The sequence below is a fragment of the Furipterus horrens genome, unplaced genomic scaffold (assembly GCF_987537825.1).
Source record: "Furipterus horrens unplaced genomic scaffold, mFurHor1.1.pri manual_scaffold_10, whole genome shotgun sequence".
NCBI lineage: Eukaryota > Metazoa > Chordata > Mammalia > Chiroptera > Furipteridae > Furipterus > Furipterus horrens.
The window spans coordinates 5,449,100-5,465,666 of NW_028327180.1; the positions used below are offsets into that span (position 1 = coordinate 5,449,100).

At 39.4% G+C, this 16,567-nt stretch overlaps 1 protein-coding gene across 1 annotated transcript; it reads left to right on the forward strand.

Moving 5' to 3' along the window:
• Window positions 1-234: 234 nt before the first annotated feature.
• PLK4 (polo like kinase 4) lies at window positions 235-16,470 on the forward strand. The gene is made up of 16 exons (XM_090288671.1): window positions 235-470; window positions 1,021-1,116; window positions 1,847-1,942; window positions 2,022-2,136; window positions 4,530-5,553; window positions 6,278-6,372; window positions 8,128-8,477; window positions 9,330-9,434; window positions 9,785-9,887; window positions 10,744-10,893; window positions 11,429-11,565; window positions 11,654-11,745; window positions 11,893-12,028; window positions 12,699-12,839; window positions 14,048-14,154; window positions 15,828-16,470. The coding sequence occupies exons 1-16, from the start codon at window positions 441-443 to the stop codon at window positions 15,928-15,930; spliced, it is 2,880 nt and encodes a 959-aa protein (XP_090144797.1). The 5' UTR covers window positions 235-440; the 3' UTR covers window positions 15,931-16,470.
• Window positions 16,471-16,567: the final 97 nt, after the last annotated feature.

Here is a 16,567-nt window from a genome sequence, read left to right on the forward strand (position 1 = left end):
CAGGTCAGCCCCTCCGCGAGCGGCGCACGGTCTCCCCGGGGCGGGAGCGTCAACACTTCCCGCTCCGGCCTCCGACACCAAACACTGCGGGTCCCCAGGCCCGGAACCCCGCGGGGGGCGGAGCGGGGCGGCCGCGGGGCACCCGGCGCGCATGCGCGCCTGGGCGCAGCCTCTCAGAGGCCACCCGCGTCGTTACGTCACCGGTAGCCGTGCTCGGACGGCAACGGCGGGAGTTTTTCAAAATGGGAGCGCGGAGGCGCCGCCCAGGCCTCGGAGGGCGCCCGGGAGACCTTGCGGTGGCTGTGCTGTCGTCGCCGGGCGCGACGGCCTAGAGAGCCGAACCCGATGGGCGCCAAGAACTGCTGGCTGCTGGGAGCGTTGCCTCGAAGGGACTTCGTGGCGGGAGCCTGTCCCGGGAGCCCCGGCCGGCGCCTGGAAACATGGCGACCTGCATCGGGGACAAGATCGAGGTGAAAGGGCTCGGCGGGCCTCCGCCGGGCGGGCGGGAGTCGGCGTGGGGGGACTCGAGGCAGGCAGGGGACCCGGCGGAGCGAGCGGCTGCGGGTGGGCGCCGCCGAGGTGCTCTGGGGGGACCCCAACGGCCGAGGGCCCTGCTGTCCGGGGGCGGGGCGGGGCGGGGCGGCGCCCCTCTGGCCTTCGCCTCGGCGGTCCCGCCGGAGCTGCCGCGCTACGCGGGGCATCTCCAAGGGGATGGCGGTTACGTCCCGCGGGAGCTGCGGCGGGACCCCGCCGGGCCGCTGGCCCCCAGGGCTTGGCTGGCGGTGGGCGGGGCGCGCCGAGGCCGCGGAGCCCGGTCAGTGGGGAACTCAGAGCCCGGGGAGCCCCGCGAGGCGTCAGCATGCTTCCCACGCCAGACCCCTGCTGTATCGAGGTGTGATACCTGCTTAACCTTTGAGTGCGAGTCCCCCTCTCCATCCATCTCCTCTCCTTTTTGCAGCCCCTCCCTACCTTTCTTCCTTTCTCCTACTGAGTCATCACACATATTCTTTAACGTTTAAGGATTTTAAAGTTGGAAATCTGCTTGGTAAAGGATCATTTGCCGGTGTCTACAGAGCTGAGTCCATTCACACTGGTTTGGAAGTTGCAATCAAAATGGTAAGAATCTATTTATGGACTTACCACCTCCCCGAGACGCGCCCGCGCTCCTCGAGATGTCAGAAGCTCCTTGCCTGCCAGCCTTTTCTTGGCGTCGGGAGTCGGGACCCCACTCCTTCGGCAGAAAGAAATAGTTTCCCGGCCAGCAGTTGGACCTTCGGGTATCTCAGGAGATCCTTGATCATTCTGAAATGAGTGTTTTGTTTTCGTTAATGTTCAATACACCTGCTATCCGTTCCAGTTTTATACACTTGGAGCCACTGGTAGACGTCAAAGAACACATAATGATTTGTTTTTCGTAAGAAGAATACACTTGTGCCTAGTTCTGTAATACACTGTAACGACCTAAAGTGCTGTTCTTGATGGTTACAAGTCAGAGTAACAGGGGTAGCCTAAGCCATGAGGAATCACTTGTCTAAACCACCAGGGGAAGGGAGGAGAACTTTTGTTTTAAAGCTCGGCTAAAGCTCTGTTGTTATAATAGTCGTGCTATGAAATTCTGTAAGTTGGAAGAGTGTATTAGAATGCATTGGAGAAGCTCTTCTGAATGTCCGCTCTGCCACGCGCTGGGCTAGGTGCGAGGGGCGAACAGACACCAGGAAACGGATCTTAGAAAGAAGTAGATAAAAGGACTTCAGAACAAAGTGTATGTTCTCTTTTCAAAGTTGACTTCGGAACTTCACATTTGAAAGTTTATCACCAACATTTAAAACTCTCATGTTATTTCTAGATAGATAAGAAAGCCATGTACAAAGCTGGAATGGTACAGAGAGTCCAAAATGAGGTGAAGATACATTGCCAGTTGAAACATCCTTCTATCTTGGAGGTAAAATGAAAATTTTATAGAAGTCTCCAGGGACATTGAATTTGTATATTATAATATATTATGCTCTTTTACATTTCAGCTGTATAACTATTTTGAAGATAGCAATTATGTTTACCTAGTATTAGAAATGTGCCATAATGGAGAAATGAACAGGTATCTCAAGAACAGAAGGAAACCGTTTTCGGAAAATGAAGGTAGGCTGCTGCTTCTTTTTTTCTTTCTTTCCTTTTTATTTTTTGTAGATATAAATATTACTTTTGTAGTTTTAAAGAATGCTATTTTGTAATATTTAATAAAGCTTTCAATTATTACTTTGGGGTACAAAAGAAGATTCGCCCACCACCACTATTATAAGAGGCATTAATTCCTATAAAATATGCAAGCATTACCTGAGTAAAGTAAAAGAGATTTGTTAGTATCTTTCCCTAAAACTACATTTTAAACTAAATCGGTAACAACTTAGGATGTATCCTTTCAAATCTAGAAAAAGCTCTTTAGAATGCTGTTGATGACTATAAAATAGTTTCTAAGTCAAGCACAAATAACTATTGTAACAACTTATAATAGAAAATGTCAAACATAAATAGATAAAATAGTATAAAGAGCCCCCATGAAGTTAAACCACTCAGCTTTCAAAACTGTCCACTCATGGTCAAATTGTTTCATTTGTATCCTTATTCCCCCAGCAGAGTATCTTAAAGCAAATCATACACTTCTTTTTATATATAGATATTTTGGCCTATATCTTTTAAAAGATACAGACTTAAAAAAAAAATAACCACAAAGTGATTACCACACTTAATAATTTCTTATTATCAAATACATAATCAGTTTCAACCTCCCCAGTTTCTTATAAATAACTTTATATAGTTCAGTTCAGGTTCAAGTGTAAGGTTCATAGAGCACCTCACAAGATTGTTTTCAGGTTATCTTGTCCTACTAGCTGAGATTGCAGGTCAGCTATGAAAGATCGTTGCTCTCTGAGGCCATACCATCCTGAACGCGCCCGGTCTCGTCTGATCTCGGAAGCTAAGCAAGGCCGGGCCTGGTTAGTACTTGGATGGGAGAAGGGTCATTGCTGATAGACTTTCTGTACTTTCAAATCTGTATAACCCATTTGGAAAACAGTTTGCTCATCTCTATCAGGAGTTATGGAGATGTTCATATTGCCCTGGCCAGTGTGGTGCGATTGGGCGCTGTCCGGCAAATCAAACGGTAGCTGTTCGATTCCGGTGAGGGCACGTGCCTGGGTTGGCCTGGTTCCTGCTGGGACATGGGCAAGGGGCAACCAATCGATGTTTCTCTCCCTCTCTCCTACCTTCCCTTCTCTCTAAGTAATAAATAAAATCTTTTAAAATATATGGCATGTCTAAAACAGAGGTAATTGAATAGGAAAATGGACAGGAAATAAAAGTACAAATGGCCAATAAACATGAAAAGATGCTCAAATCAGTAGTAATCATAAGAATGGCAACTTAAAGAGTACCACTTTTTTATGCATTGGATTGTGACTACCTGATATGAACAAGGATGTACATAAAAATACAGCCTTTTTTAAAGAGCAATTTGGCAAGGTAATGAAATACTAAATTTTAATCCTTCAATGCAGTGATTCTGCTTCTTGAATTTACCATACAAAAGTACCCTATAATATGCACAAGAAAACAAACTTATACAATAGTATTTATTGGTCTGTTTTTTGTAATCTTGTAATATCAGAAATGACCCAAATTTTCATCAGTAACAAATAAAATGAACAATGTACTGACAGAATATCTCCAAGAAATATTGTGCAGTGGGGGAGCAAGTAATGAAATTACTTATTTCCATACCATTTTATATTTGAAAAGCAATTATTACAATTTTAATAGATTTAAATGTATATAAGCACACTCAAGAAAAAGCATAAAAATATGTACAAACTCTTAATAGTGATTGCGTTTGGGGGGACATCAGAAGAGCTTTAGCTTGCTTTTTTTAAAACAATCAGAATGTGTGTTTATGAATTGTTTGTTCAGTTACAAATATTTTCTCTTAATTGCTAGAGACTTCTGGTTAACCTGGTTACTCTATTTACATCCAAATGCTGATAAAATTAAGCTTCCCTTAACTGTATATAGAAAACACATCAGTTAGAAAGAACAAGAATTAGCCCTGTCTGGTGTGGCTCAGTGGGTTGGTTGGGCATTGTCCTGCAAATGTGAAGGTCACAGATTCAATTCCTGATTGAGGCATATGCCTGGATTACAAACCAGGTCCCCAGTTGGGGTTAGGGTTGTGTGCGAGAAGCAATTGATTGATGTTTCTCCTGCACGTTGATGTTTCTCTCTTTCTCTTTCTCCCCTGCTTCCCTCCTCAAAATCAATAAGTAAAATCTTCAGAAAGAAAGAACTAGAATTAAATAAAAGGAGTGCCTAGTTGTATTTAAAGGGGATTAAAGAATATTGTGAAATTGTCAGTGTTATTTTGGTTGGTCAAACTAAGCTGCAAGCCAGTGTTCAAATTTTAATACCCTGGCATGTGTACTGGTTTTCATAATATATTCTAAATACTGAATCATAGGTTTTATGTTTTGCTCTCTTAACAGCTCGACACTTCATGCACCAGATCATCACAGGAATGCTGTATCTCCATTCTCATGGTATATTACACCGGGACCTCACGCTTTCTAACCTCTTACTTACGCGTAACATGAACATCAAGATTGCTGACTTCGGGCTGGCAACTCAGTTGAAAATGCCACATGAAAAGCACTATACCTTATGTGGAACTCCTAATTACATTTCCCCAGAAATTGCAACTCGAAGTGCACATGGACTTGAATCTGACATTTGGTCCTTGGGCTGTATGTTCTATACGTTACTTATTGGGAGACCACCTTTTGACACTGACACAGTCAAGAACACATTGAATAAAGTAGTATTGGCAGATTATGAAATGCCAACTTTTTTGTCAAGAGAAGCCAAGGACCTTATTCACCAGTTACTTCGTAGAAATCCAGCAGATCGTTTAAGTCTGTCTTCAGTACTAGACCACCCTTTTATGTCCCGAAATTCTTCAAGAAGTAAGGATTTAGGAACTGTAGAAGATTCAATTGATAGTGGACATGCCACAATCTCTACTGCAATGACAGCTTCTTCTAGCGCCAGTATAAGTGGTAGTCTGTTTGACAGAAGAAGACTTTTGATTGGTCAGCCACTCCCAAATAAAATGACTGTATTTCCAAAGAGTAAGAATACAAGTGATTTTTCTTCTTCAGGAGATGGAAGCAGTTTTTATACCCAATGGGGAAATCAAGAACAAGAAACCAATAATAGTGAAAGGGGAAGAGTAATCCAAGATGCAGAAGAACGGCCACATTCTCGCTATCTTCGTAGAGCCCATTCTTCTGATAGATCTGGCACTTCTAATAGTCAGTCTCGAGCAAACACATATACAATGGAACGATGTCACTCAGCAGAAATTCTTTCAAAACCCAAAAGATCCGGCGTAGATGAAAGTGAAGAAAGATACTCACCCCTAAACAGCAATGTCAATATTTTTCACTTCTTTAAAGAGAAGACATCCAATAGTTCTGGATCTTTGGATAGACCTGATAATGATCAAGCACTGTAAGAATAATTCTATCAAAAGCATTTTACTTTCTCAATAACATTGTATTGGTATCACTAATGAAGCTGCCTCTAACTAAGGGAATTTACCTTTTTATAACATTGTCAGATATTCCTAGGGCACTTCTTAACTATGATTTGCATTTCTTATTAGAATCAGAATAGTGATTTTGAATTGTGGTTAAGAATCTCTTAATACGAGTGTATGTACCTATGAATGTGTTAGTATATTTGATACTTGGGAATTTTTAGTTTCATTTTTTATTTAAAGCAGATCTCCAGTAAAGTATCATCTGTTGGACATGTTTGGTCTTTAAAGTACTATAATAGTAACTATAAATACACCCACATACGTAGAGAAAGAGAGAAGCTGAGCCTAAATGATGAGTAATCACATTATCAACTACTTCTCACGTGAAAACTAGTTTTATAGTGACTACAGAATTTTTATTTTCTGATTTTTTATTTTTATGCTTAAATTACAAGAGGGCAGGAGCCATATGGAAACATTGTCACAGTGCCCTGGGGATTTTGGCATGGGAGTTGAGCTTCTTAGAGATAATTCAGTTATGCAAATACTGGTTTCTACAGTTCTTTTTTTTTTTTTTTTTTTTACATTTTTTATGTATTCAAATAAGAGATGTCCCTGTTTAAATTTTTATCTTAAAAAGTTATTACCAGATAATTTTTTTAGTTTATATGAATATTTTCTGTTTCGCTCCAGTCATCCTTGTCCGGGAAAAACTCCTTTTCCATTTCCAGAACAGATGTCGCAGCCTGAAATGGTGCAACAGTGGTTTGGAAATCTGCAAAAAAATGGTGAGTTTTTAATAAACTGTTCAATAAAAAAAATTAATGACATGGACACTTAGTAAGCATTATCCATTTCTATTTGGGTTTTCTTTAAAATATAATGCATTTTTTGGTAAACTATGTTACAATAATAGCTAATTATAACTGTTAACATGTTTTAAGTATTTACTGCGTCAGCCACCCTTCTTAATGCTTACCATGTTTTATTAACTTCTCACACAACACAGAAGGATGGTATGAGTGTTAGCCCTGTCTTGGGAAGGATGAGGAAAGTGTGGTGCATGGGGCATGTTTTGCCAAACTGCACTGCCCATAGAGGAGGCCAGAGGATCCCCACCCAAGCATTCTGGCTCAGAGACTTGACTCTTAAGCCCTCTGTTCTTGCAGCCTCTCTGTAATAAGCACCTACTTTCAGTGCCTGTAAAGTAATCAACAGATGGCTGACCATATTTTTAAGTAGAAGCTGATGTGGAAATCATGGTTTACCAGTGGGACCCCCACATATGCTAAATTACACAGCTCCTAAACACCTACACATTTTTAAACAGCTGTCATCCAAGTCGTTATTTATAGAGTTTGGAAGTTAAACATCTCTCCTTAATGAACTTGACAGATTCACAGGTGGTGGGTTGGAAAATAATCATGCAAACAAGAGAGAATAAAAATGAAACATATGGAGAGGAGGGAATTATTTTCTAAGTATTATATTACCTCACACAAAGAGTATATAATAAGGCTGTAATTTAAGCAGAGAGGTATTGTGTCCCCACAAGAGTCTTCTTTTTTCTTTCTTTTTAAATGTATGTCATTTTCAAGAGTCCAAGAAAATTAACTTTTTTATGTGTATTTATTGAAGATAATAATTCAAGTTTATGGTTTTTTAAACTATAAAAGTGCAGGTACTTAATCTTGAATTAACTTCTTATTGCATTTATAGATACTACTTTTGGGTAGCATGGACATATCTGAGATTATTACATTTATAATAATGTAGTAGTGCTGCTGCAATCTGAAAGTATGATATTTGTTATAAAATATTTCTATCATAATGGCAGTAGAGGGGCAAAAAGCACCAAAAAGGAATTTAAGGGGAAAAGTGCCACACAGATTTTTAGAGTTTAGTATTTGAAATATTGTCTTACTGCGTTTTGTATCGTCTAATCATTTGTAGAGCTTTAAAAAATAATGTTTTTATGTGAATGTGAAAACCATATAGAATATAAATGGGTAAAATTCAATAAGAACTTTTTTAAAATGTGGATGCAAATGCATTTGTAATACTAAATATTAATACTATTAAATCTATTTGATATATTGTGGCTTTTGCTTTTAATAAGGATGGAATAGAGACCTTAGCTTAAGGAGAATCCATTTGCATATTATATAGAATGATTACTGGGGAATTCTCCCATTTCTGTATTTATTGCAGCATTGGCAGTTGCTTGTTTCAGAATTACTAGGTGACTAGTTTTTGCTTTGATTGAAAAATTAATTTCATAATAGCTTTTCTTTCTTAGTGTTAAGAATACTAAAGCTATTCCTTTGCCATCTGGCTTACTATACCCTTTAAAGTCGCTACTTTATTATGCCATATCTTAAACTGCTTATTTGTTAGAGAAACTACAAGCTTTTATATTTTTTTAAATTTTTTGCTAGATTTCTTTTGTTCCTCGAAAAAATCTTCTATTCTAAGCAATCTTCTATTCTAGGCTTGGCTTTTTCATTACTCCACTCAATGACTGTATCGCGCGTATCTTACAGCTCAGGTAAGAGAAACTACTGAGCACGGCAGCGTCCTCCCAGACAGTGATTTGCGGGACACGCCTAGGAAGGCCAGGACTGATGTGAGAGCCAGACAGAGCTCCGATGCTCCTGAGAGCGTGCGTCCTGCGCAGCAGCTGAACACCGGGAAATACGTGACTGCGTTTCATAATAAACCTGAGATAATTCAGCACGGATCTATTTTTGGCTTAGAACCTGTTTCTGAACCAAGCAAGACAAGAGGTTTGGAGCCACCGTTGGGCTATCAGAAACGCACATTACGAAGCGTTACGTCTCCTTTGACAGCTTACAGGTTAAAACCAATCAGACAGAAAACCAAAAAGGCTGTGGTATGTATTGTTTTTCAAAATTACTATGTGATGTTTCCTTGTGTAAATTGGTTTTGGGTATCAAATATGATTGATTTTTTTTTTTTTTAAGTCCCCTATAAAGTTCCTGTTCTTTTTGTAAGTGAATAATAAGCTCATTTAAAAGAAAGCAGGCTGGGTATTTTTGAAAGAATGGCTCTTGTTTCCTTCTGATTACTTTAAAAATGGTGGCTTGATATTGATACATTTTGAATTTTAAGTTATTGATAATGGAAAACATTCCCAAATAATACCGGTCAAGTACTGTGTTAAGTATTTATTCACAATTCGAATCCCTAAAGTAATTTTAATATTACCTTTTGCTTTTGTTTTTCTTGTTTTTATATATATATAATCCAGACTCAAAAGGTAAATTAGAAAAATATATATACCTTTTTAAACATCTGAAACTATAATAATTAAAAGAAAAGGAGTATGCACAAAATTAAGTTTAGAGTTTAAAAAAACGTTGTGTGTGATTTGAGAATGGTGATTTTATCTTCATCCTATGTTCCCGTTTTCCATTTCACCCCGTCGTGCCTTTGTTTGGCATGCTATTGTCTTTTCAAAGTCGTTTTTCTCCGCCCTGCCTTCTGCTGGCTTTTTGCTCCCCGGTTATCGTCCCACACTCCATTACACGCCCTCACCTGCGCTCCTTACATGTCACAGTGGAGCCCGAGTACCCCTCTGGTCCAGACTGTTGCGGAGGAGCAGCTCTTTTATTTTGGCTTTGATTTGTATTTCTGTCATGGTTAAGTACTTTTCTCTTCAGTATTGTCTATGTCAGAGTGTTCTAGTAACAGAGAATTCCTAATGGTCTGGGTTTTGTTTTAGGTGAGCATACTTGATTCAGAGGAGGTGTGTGTGGAGCTTCTGAAGGAGCATTCATCTCAAGAATATGTGAAAGAGGTTCTTCATATATCTAGTGATGGAGATACGGTAATGTGGATCTGTGTTACTATCCTGCGGCTTTATCACTCAAGCATTTATAGCTTTAAACACTTCTAAATCAGTTTTTCCGATAGTTGTAGTGTTCCTAGAATTCAAAAACTGAAATAGGATACTACACGCATTTAAATAAATTTGTGTGGATTTAAAAATACACCTAGTAACAAATCTAAGCTTTAGACTTAAGGTTAAAAAGCAAAAAACTTACTTTTAGAGCATATTTAGCATTTTCAATATAACAATATTTAATATTACATGTAACCTCTTCATAATTTTTGTAACAAACTCTAGTGTTCTAACTTAATGGCATATAATTAGAGTTCTTAAATTTTTTTTGACAGATCACTGTTTATTATCCAAATGATGGAATAGGTTTTCCTCTTGTGGATAGGCCACCTTCACCTACTGATAAGATCAGTAGGTACAGCTTTGACAGTTTACCAGGTATGTAAATTTACCCGGGAACAAACTCAGGTAATGAATGGACTTGCCTATGTATAAACTAGAGATGCAGCTATTATCGTAGGTTGTAAATATCTGGTGAAACGGGATGTACCTTACCTCTCCAGTGTTTATCCCTGTTCTGCGTTGTGATGGTAAAAACTAACTCTGGAATATTTGTCTTGTGTCATGTTAAAAATTCAACATGTACTATCTAGTTTTTAAATTTTCACATCATTACTGTGCTACATAAATGATCATTTATATTTGCAAATCTGACTTCCAGTTCAGCTCCTAGACATTATGGGTTAGGGAATTAATTACTGAATAGTAAGAGTTCACTGGAGTGACAGAAACCAACAAGAAAACCTATGTGATCTAACTCTATTAGAAATCAAAACAGGTAGATGAATGACCATAGTTACAGGGAACTGATACAATTCACTTGTGTAAGGTGGGACCATAAAACTATGCTTTGTTAACATAAAAAGAGCTATATTCCTTTTTCTGAAAGTCATTTGGTTCTGATATCTCTGGTAGAAGTCTTTTCATTTTACTTATAAAACTTTCCTGGAATTATTACCTTCCTTATAATAAGGAGGTGATTCAAAGAAAGAGATTTTTTAAATAATCATAATACTAGTCATCAGATTTTGTTATGTATATTTCTTGGCAATTTTATTATGTTATCATTAGTTTTTATTGAAATAATAGAATTATGTGTATATTTTTGGGGGATTACAAACCTATCAACTTGAATTTTTGAGGTAGAGTAAAAATAAAACTAAATCTTTATGTGATTTATATGTCAAGTCAATACTTTATTCTCTCATGGTAGGTAATCTTTTTTCTTTCCTAGAAAAGTACTGGCGAAAATATCAATATGCTTCCAGATTTGTAGAGCTTGTAAGATCTAAATCTCCCAAAATCACTTACTTTACGAGATATGCTAAATGTGTTTTGATGGAGAATTCCCCTGGTGCTGATTTTGAGGTTTGGTTTTATGATGGTAAGAACCACTTTTAAATGTTAATTTTTTCTCTTTAGTTTATAATTTAGTAGCTCTGGATTTTTAAAATTCAACACAGCAACTTTTTAAGAGAGGAGACACGCATATATATGTGAATTGAGAAACTCAAATGGACACATAGAAAATTATGAGAATTATAAGTGTTCAAAAGGATAGGATTGAACCAGAGAATCTTATTTTCTAAATCTATTCTATAAAAATGAGTTACTGTTTAATATGTAAAGCTCCCGCCTTTAAGGGACACTTACACATACACATGTCATTACAGCTGACCTTCAGTTGTGTTTCTGTGTGAGAGCAGTGAGTTTTTAAAATAGCGTATTTCAGACTTAAGCCAGCTATGTGCAGGATGACCTGTATTTACTGAATTCTTTTAAGAGCCTCGTTTTATTAATGGTCAGTAACTGAATATAAATGATACTGTGATCTAGAAGCCATTATATACTAGTATAATAATGAATATAAACCTAGGAATATTTAAAGAAATAAGAAAATAATTTTCTTATTTTTTAAGGAGCGAAGATACACAAAACAGAAGCTTTAATTCATGTGATTGAAAAGACTGGGAAATCTTACACCTTAAAAGGCTTTGAAAGCGACGTGAACAGCCTGAAAGAGGAACTGCAGCGGTACCTGGGCCATGCTAACGAGGTGCGTGCCCGCTCGCAGGGCCCCCGCCAGGTAACTGCCCGCCAGTGGCAGGAGAAGCACTGACCGGGGCACTCTTCTTTGGCGACAGGGCCATCGTGTTTGCCTAGCGCTGGAGGCCGTCATTTCGGAAGAGGAAAACAAAGCTGGGAGCGCTTCCTTTTTCCCAATAATCATCGGAAGGTAAATGTTTGAACATTTTAGAAATATGGGTAAAATCTATCGGAAATATTCTAAAACACCGGCTTGGTGTTTGCATCACGAACCTTCCTGGCCATTCTGTGAACTGAGCCCTCAGGGGACCGTGTGCGCACACGCCTTGTCCCGCAGGAAACCCAGCAGCGCGAGCGCACCGTGGGCCCGGTCGCCGCCGCCGCCGCCTCCCGTGGACCCGAAGTACCCGGTGAGGAGAGCGGGGGCCGCTGGGGCCACCCCTCCGGAACAGGGCCCGGCGCCCCACCCTCCCGTGAGTACTCTCCGCCCCTCTGTACCCGCGGCCCTTCCGTGACGGCCTGGTGCCCCTGGCGTCACACCGAAGTTCCCTTGTCGCCTGCTGCACGCCCCCACGCACCGCGTTGGCACCTGCCTCAGCCCCACGTTCTGTGCCTGCGCCGCAGAGGCCGCCCTGTAATGACGGGACGTAAGCCGGCTCTCAGGGCCTTTGCACGTGCTGTTCACGCGGCCGGGACCGCTTTCCCCGACCCCGCCACGGCTGTTCCTTCACACCCTTCAGGCCTCAGACAAGCCTGCCCTGACCCCGTGGGGAAAAGCTAAATGTATTCAATTAGATAGTATTGTTTTCTTTTTACTTGTAAAGTATTATTAACTACCTTTATATCACGATTCAGTAGATGTGTGTGTATACATACACATAATTGCAGCAATGAAAAATTGTATCTTGGGAAAAGGAAAAGATATCTACCAAAATGAAAAAAGCAATTATGTGATTTATTTTTTTCTCTATTTTTCTGATCCATATTTTTCTGATTTTCCATGATATTGTCATTTTTTCATTTTAAAATTTTGTTGTTAAACCTTATTTAAACTAATGGAAAACCAATCATTATACACTTTTGCTGAAGTTGGCTTATACAAATGCTATGCTATAATATCTTCCTGTCTTTTATTGTTTGTAGATGGTTACAAGTGAAGGACATGGCCTCGGTGCTGCGGCTTCTCGAACAAACATCCCCTCTAGTAGTCTAAAAGATTGTCTTCCTAAATCAGAACAACTTTTGAAATCTGTTTTTGTGAAAAATGTTGGTTGGGCTACACAGGTGAGAAGTTTATAGGAAAGTGAATTTTCTCATGAATTTCTTTGGTTTCCACAGTGATTAGACAATTATCCCAAAATATAAATTAAAGATTTCTCTTTGCAAGAAAGTTGTTACACCTGTTTTTACATTGGTTGTGTCATAAAAATTTAAACATTTTAATTCATACAGTTGGAAAACTCTAGACACTGTTAATTACGAATTTCCTGCCAGGGCCTGGGTGGCCTGTTTTTGCCTTTGCTTTTTAAAGTGTTTGTCACGATAATTGCTACTTGTTAGGAGTTTAGAATGATGTTCAGGGCATTTTAAATTTTAGAGACTTTGTTATCTCTACTACTAGAATAACACTTTTTTTTGGCCAAAAAAGGATTTTTGCATTTGAAAGTTAAATCCACACAGAGTTTCAAACTTACAGAATTTGATGTGGGTGTGAAAGTGTATGTGTGTATTATCTAAAAGGTTGAAGCCTGGAGACTTCTGAGATTAGCACATGTAATTTATACCTACATTGACGCGCAGCGCAGCCTGGCCCTTCATGGGGGTGGGAAATAAAGGGAAGGGAACTCGGCGTGGTGGCATCTCGTTATTCCTCCGAATACAACCTGCTGTTGACGTGATCTCCTGGGGTACATGGTTCAGGCACAGCTCACGAGGGCTGAGCGGCTTGGGCTGCTAAGCTGCTGTCCTGCTTAGTAGTCAGAGTCTGGGTGTAAACCGGGTCTCTGATCCCAGGGTCCGTATCGCCTGCTCTGAGCTGTGTTTGCAGCGGCACGTCATAAACATCAGGGACTGAAGGAACAGGTTTCAAACCTAAGACCTGAGGTCCTCCCACCGAAGAGAAATCCTTGTGGCCTGAGAGCAGAGAAGAGAAGGAAACCCTAATTTAGGAAAGTGTCGCTTTTGTTATTTCCTCAGCCTGCTCTTGGTCAGCAGTGTTACTGAGAACCACCACCGCCACCACCAGAACTCCTCCGACGCCCTAGTGGGGACAGATGGGAAACAGGAGTCATTTAGAATGATTTTAATATTCTGATACGCTAACCATTAAAAGAATAGTCCGAAAAAGACACATTTTCTCAGTGCTACTGCCGTCACAGTTCCCGAGAGGGCTGTGTTTTTAAATTACGTGTAAGACCTGTTCGCCATGAGTACATTTTCAGAACCTCAGGCCTCCCACCCTATAGTAATTCCTGACACTTGTGTTTCTCTAGTTAACTAGTGGAGCCGTGTGGGTTCAGTTTAATGATGGGTCCCAGCTGGTCGTGCAGGCAGGCGTGTCTTCTATCAGCTACACGTCACCGAATGGTCAGACAACTAGGTAAGTCCTTGAAACACTGGTTGATTTAATCCAGTTACTGTTTTCACTTTTGAACTGTTAATTAATTATTCTTCGGAGTTTTTACAGTCTTTGTAGTGCGTGTTTCTGGTTATCTACAGGAGCGCAGGGTAAGTGGTGTGGGTAACCCACTGCGTGTGGCCCGAGCCCTTGTAGCCTCATTATTCCACGGCCTCACGAGGTCGGTTGGTCCTTTTCAGAAATAAATCAAATAAACCTAAACGGTTTATGTCAGAAACTATAGATGCTAGAATTTCTTAAAGAGATAACCAGTTTTTTCCTCTCAAATGAAAGGCTGTATTCTGTTATGTAATTAATGTTCCAAACATTAATTTGTGAATGTATATGTTCATTCTGTATGAAAATGTGTGGCAAACACCATGCAGAATATGAGTCTGACAATAGCAGAAGTAAGCCATGGTTTGGTTTCCACATTTCGGACCGTAACTTACTCAGAAAGGCAGGGGATGGTAGTGCCAATACAACACGCTCCTTTGTGAGAGGTGCTTATGCAAAGGAGGCACTCGAGACAAATGTACCTTGTGGGTATCAACCAGTTGCTTTTTTTATGTGTGCCTATGCAGTGATCATTTAAAGAACTGCTCATGAAGTTAGAGGCTTTCTTAAATAAGCTCTTTCAAAAGCTCCAGAAAGTGGAAGGATGCAGATATCTGAGGGGACCCAAAAAACCCCAGAATTATCTTCTGGAGGGCAGGCCCTTGTAGAATAGGCGTCCCTCGCTAGGTGAGTGTCCTGGGAACCCATCTGGATTGGTGGACCAGCGGGCATTGTTTTGAGAGGCTGCATTCAGCTTCAGTGTTTCGTTTTGTTTTTTTAAGACTCAGTGCGTTTGCCCACTTCATGGTGGGTGATTTACCAGCGCGCCTGCCCACCATCCCACTGAGCGTTCGGCATGACCTCATGCCCCACCCTCCCTATTCACCCTGTTTTGCCCCAAACAACTTTTTTGTTCCCACTGATGAGAAAAGTCCTCAAAGGGAACCGTTTTGCCAATGTGGAAGAGGTGAAACCAAAAATAGCAGAAGCACTAAAAGGCACCAAAATTGACAAGTTCAAAAACTGTTCTGAGCAGTGGAAGAAATGTCTGGATAGTTGTATTGCGTCAGATGGAGAGTACTTGGAAGGTGACTGAAGTTTAAACATGTAAGAATAAGTACATGATTTTTAATAAATAAATTCTGGGTTTATTTGGGTCCCCCCTTATAAGTGGTAGAACCCATGTTCCAAAGATGAAAGTTCAGATTTACTTGATATAGTCATTTGGAAGTTAAAATTTGAGTAGAAATGTATTCATACCTGTTTAGCATAATATTTTTCTTAGATTAGGACCCACGATTTAATGAGGAATCCAGATCTTCAGGTTACTTTAGAAATTATAAAGCCAGTTTAAGTTTTTTGATCCAATTTTCTTTTTATTATTTAAAAACATTTAGAGATTAGTCTGTTTTGAAAGGAAACAAATTGATTATGCTTAACTTGATTTAGGTATCTACTCTAATAAATAATTTTATATAATTTTCTGAGATACCTCTGCCAGTTGAAGAATTTCTGAAAAGTAATGTGCCTTTTGGTACCCTCATATGAACTAAGTAATTAAGTAATGTTTTTGTCTTTTTTTCTTTTGCTTCACTTAGATATGGAGAACATGAAATATTACCAGAATACATCAAACAGAAATTACAGTGTCTTTCTTCTATCCTTTTGATGTTTTCTAATCCAACTTCTAGTTTTCACTGATTAAAGCTCCTTTTAGATATATGAATTTAATAAATAATGCTTCTGTTAGCTTTCAAGGAAAGTGACTTTTTCTTATTTAAAATAACTTCTTCAGAAAGCCTTTCTATATAAGAGAATTTTAATCTATACCATAGTGGATGTATTCTAATGAGAACAAAGCAAAATGAAACTTAAATCACTTATAAAATGCAGTGGTCATGGATTAAAATAGGACATCTAGCTTTGCTCTTAAAACGTCTACCCCCAAATTTACTGTGTTCTTATTTGTATTGAACAGTCTTTTAAAAGGAAAACTATAAATGGTGTGTGGTATATTTGTGTTCTTGTTGTTTGCCCTGCTTCTCAAGACATGTTAAATCATGACCAAAACATGCTGGAGTTTTTAATTTTGTGAACATGTAAATAATGTGTATTTATGTTTTAAGTAACATATGTAAACATGTATATTTGTTTTATATTTATTTTTGTAGCACCAGTCTCTGGTGAAGCATTTCTGGCGATGCATTTTACATAAAAATAATAATAAATACTGTGAAGTTACTTCATCTTGATTTATTTAAATTACTTATTGTAAAATAAGTTACTAGTAAACTTGTTTTTCAATTTTGTTGCCTGTTTGTTTAGGAGGAACTGAGTA

What these genes read in the sequence shown, in the direction of transcription:
- PLK4 (XM_090288671.1), top strand. Translation starts at nt 441, where the DNA reads ATGGCGACCTGCATCGGGGACAAGATCGAG. An exon ending in GCATCGGGGACAAGATCGAG is followed by an intron (nt 471 to 1,020) that starts GTGAAAGGGCTC and finishes TTAACGTTTAAG; the next exon opens with GATTTTAAAGTTGGAAATCT. An exon ending in TGGAAATCTGCAAAAAAATG is followed by an intron (nt 6,373 to 8,127) that starts GTGAGTTTTTAA and finishes CGTATCTTACAG; the next exon opens with CTCAGGTAAGAGAAACTACT.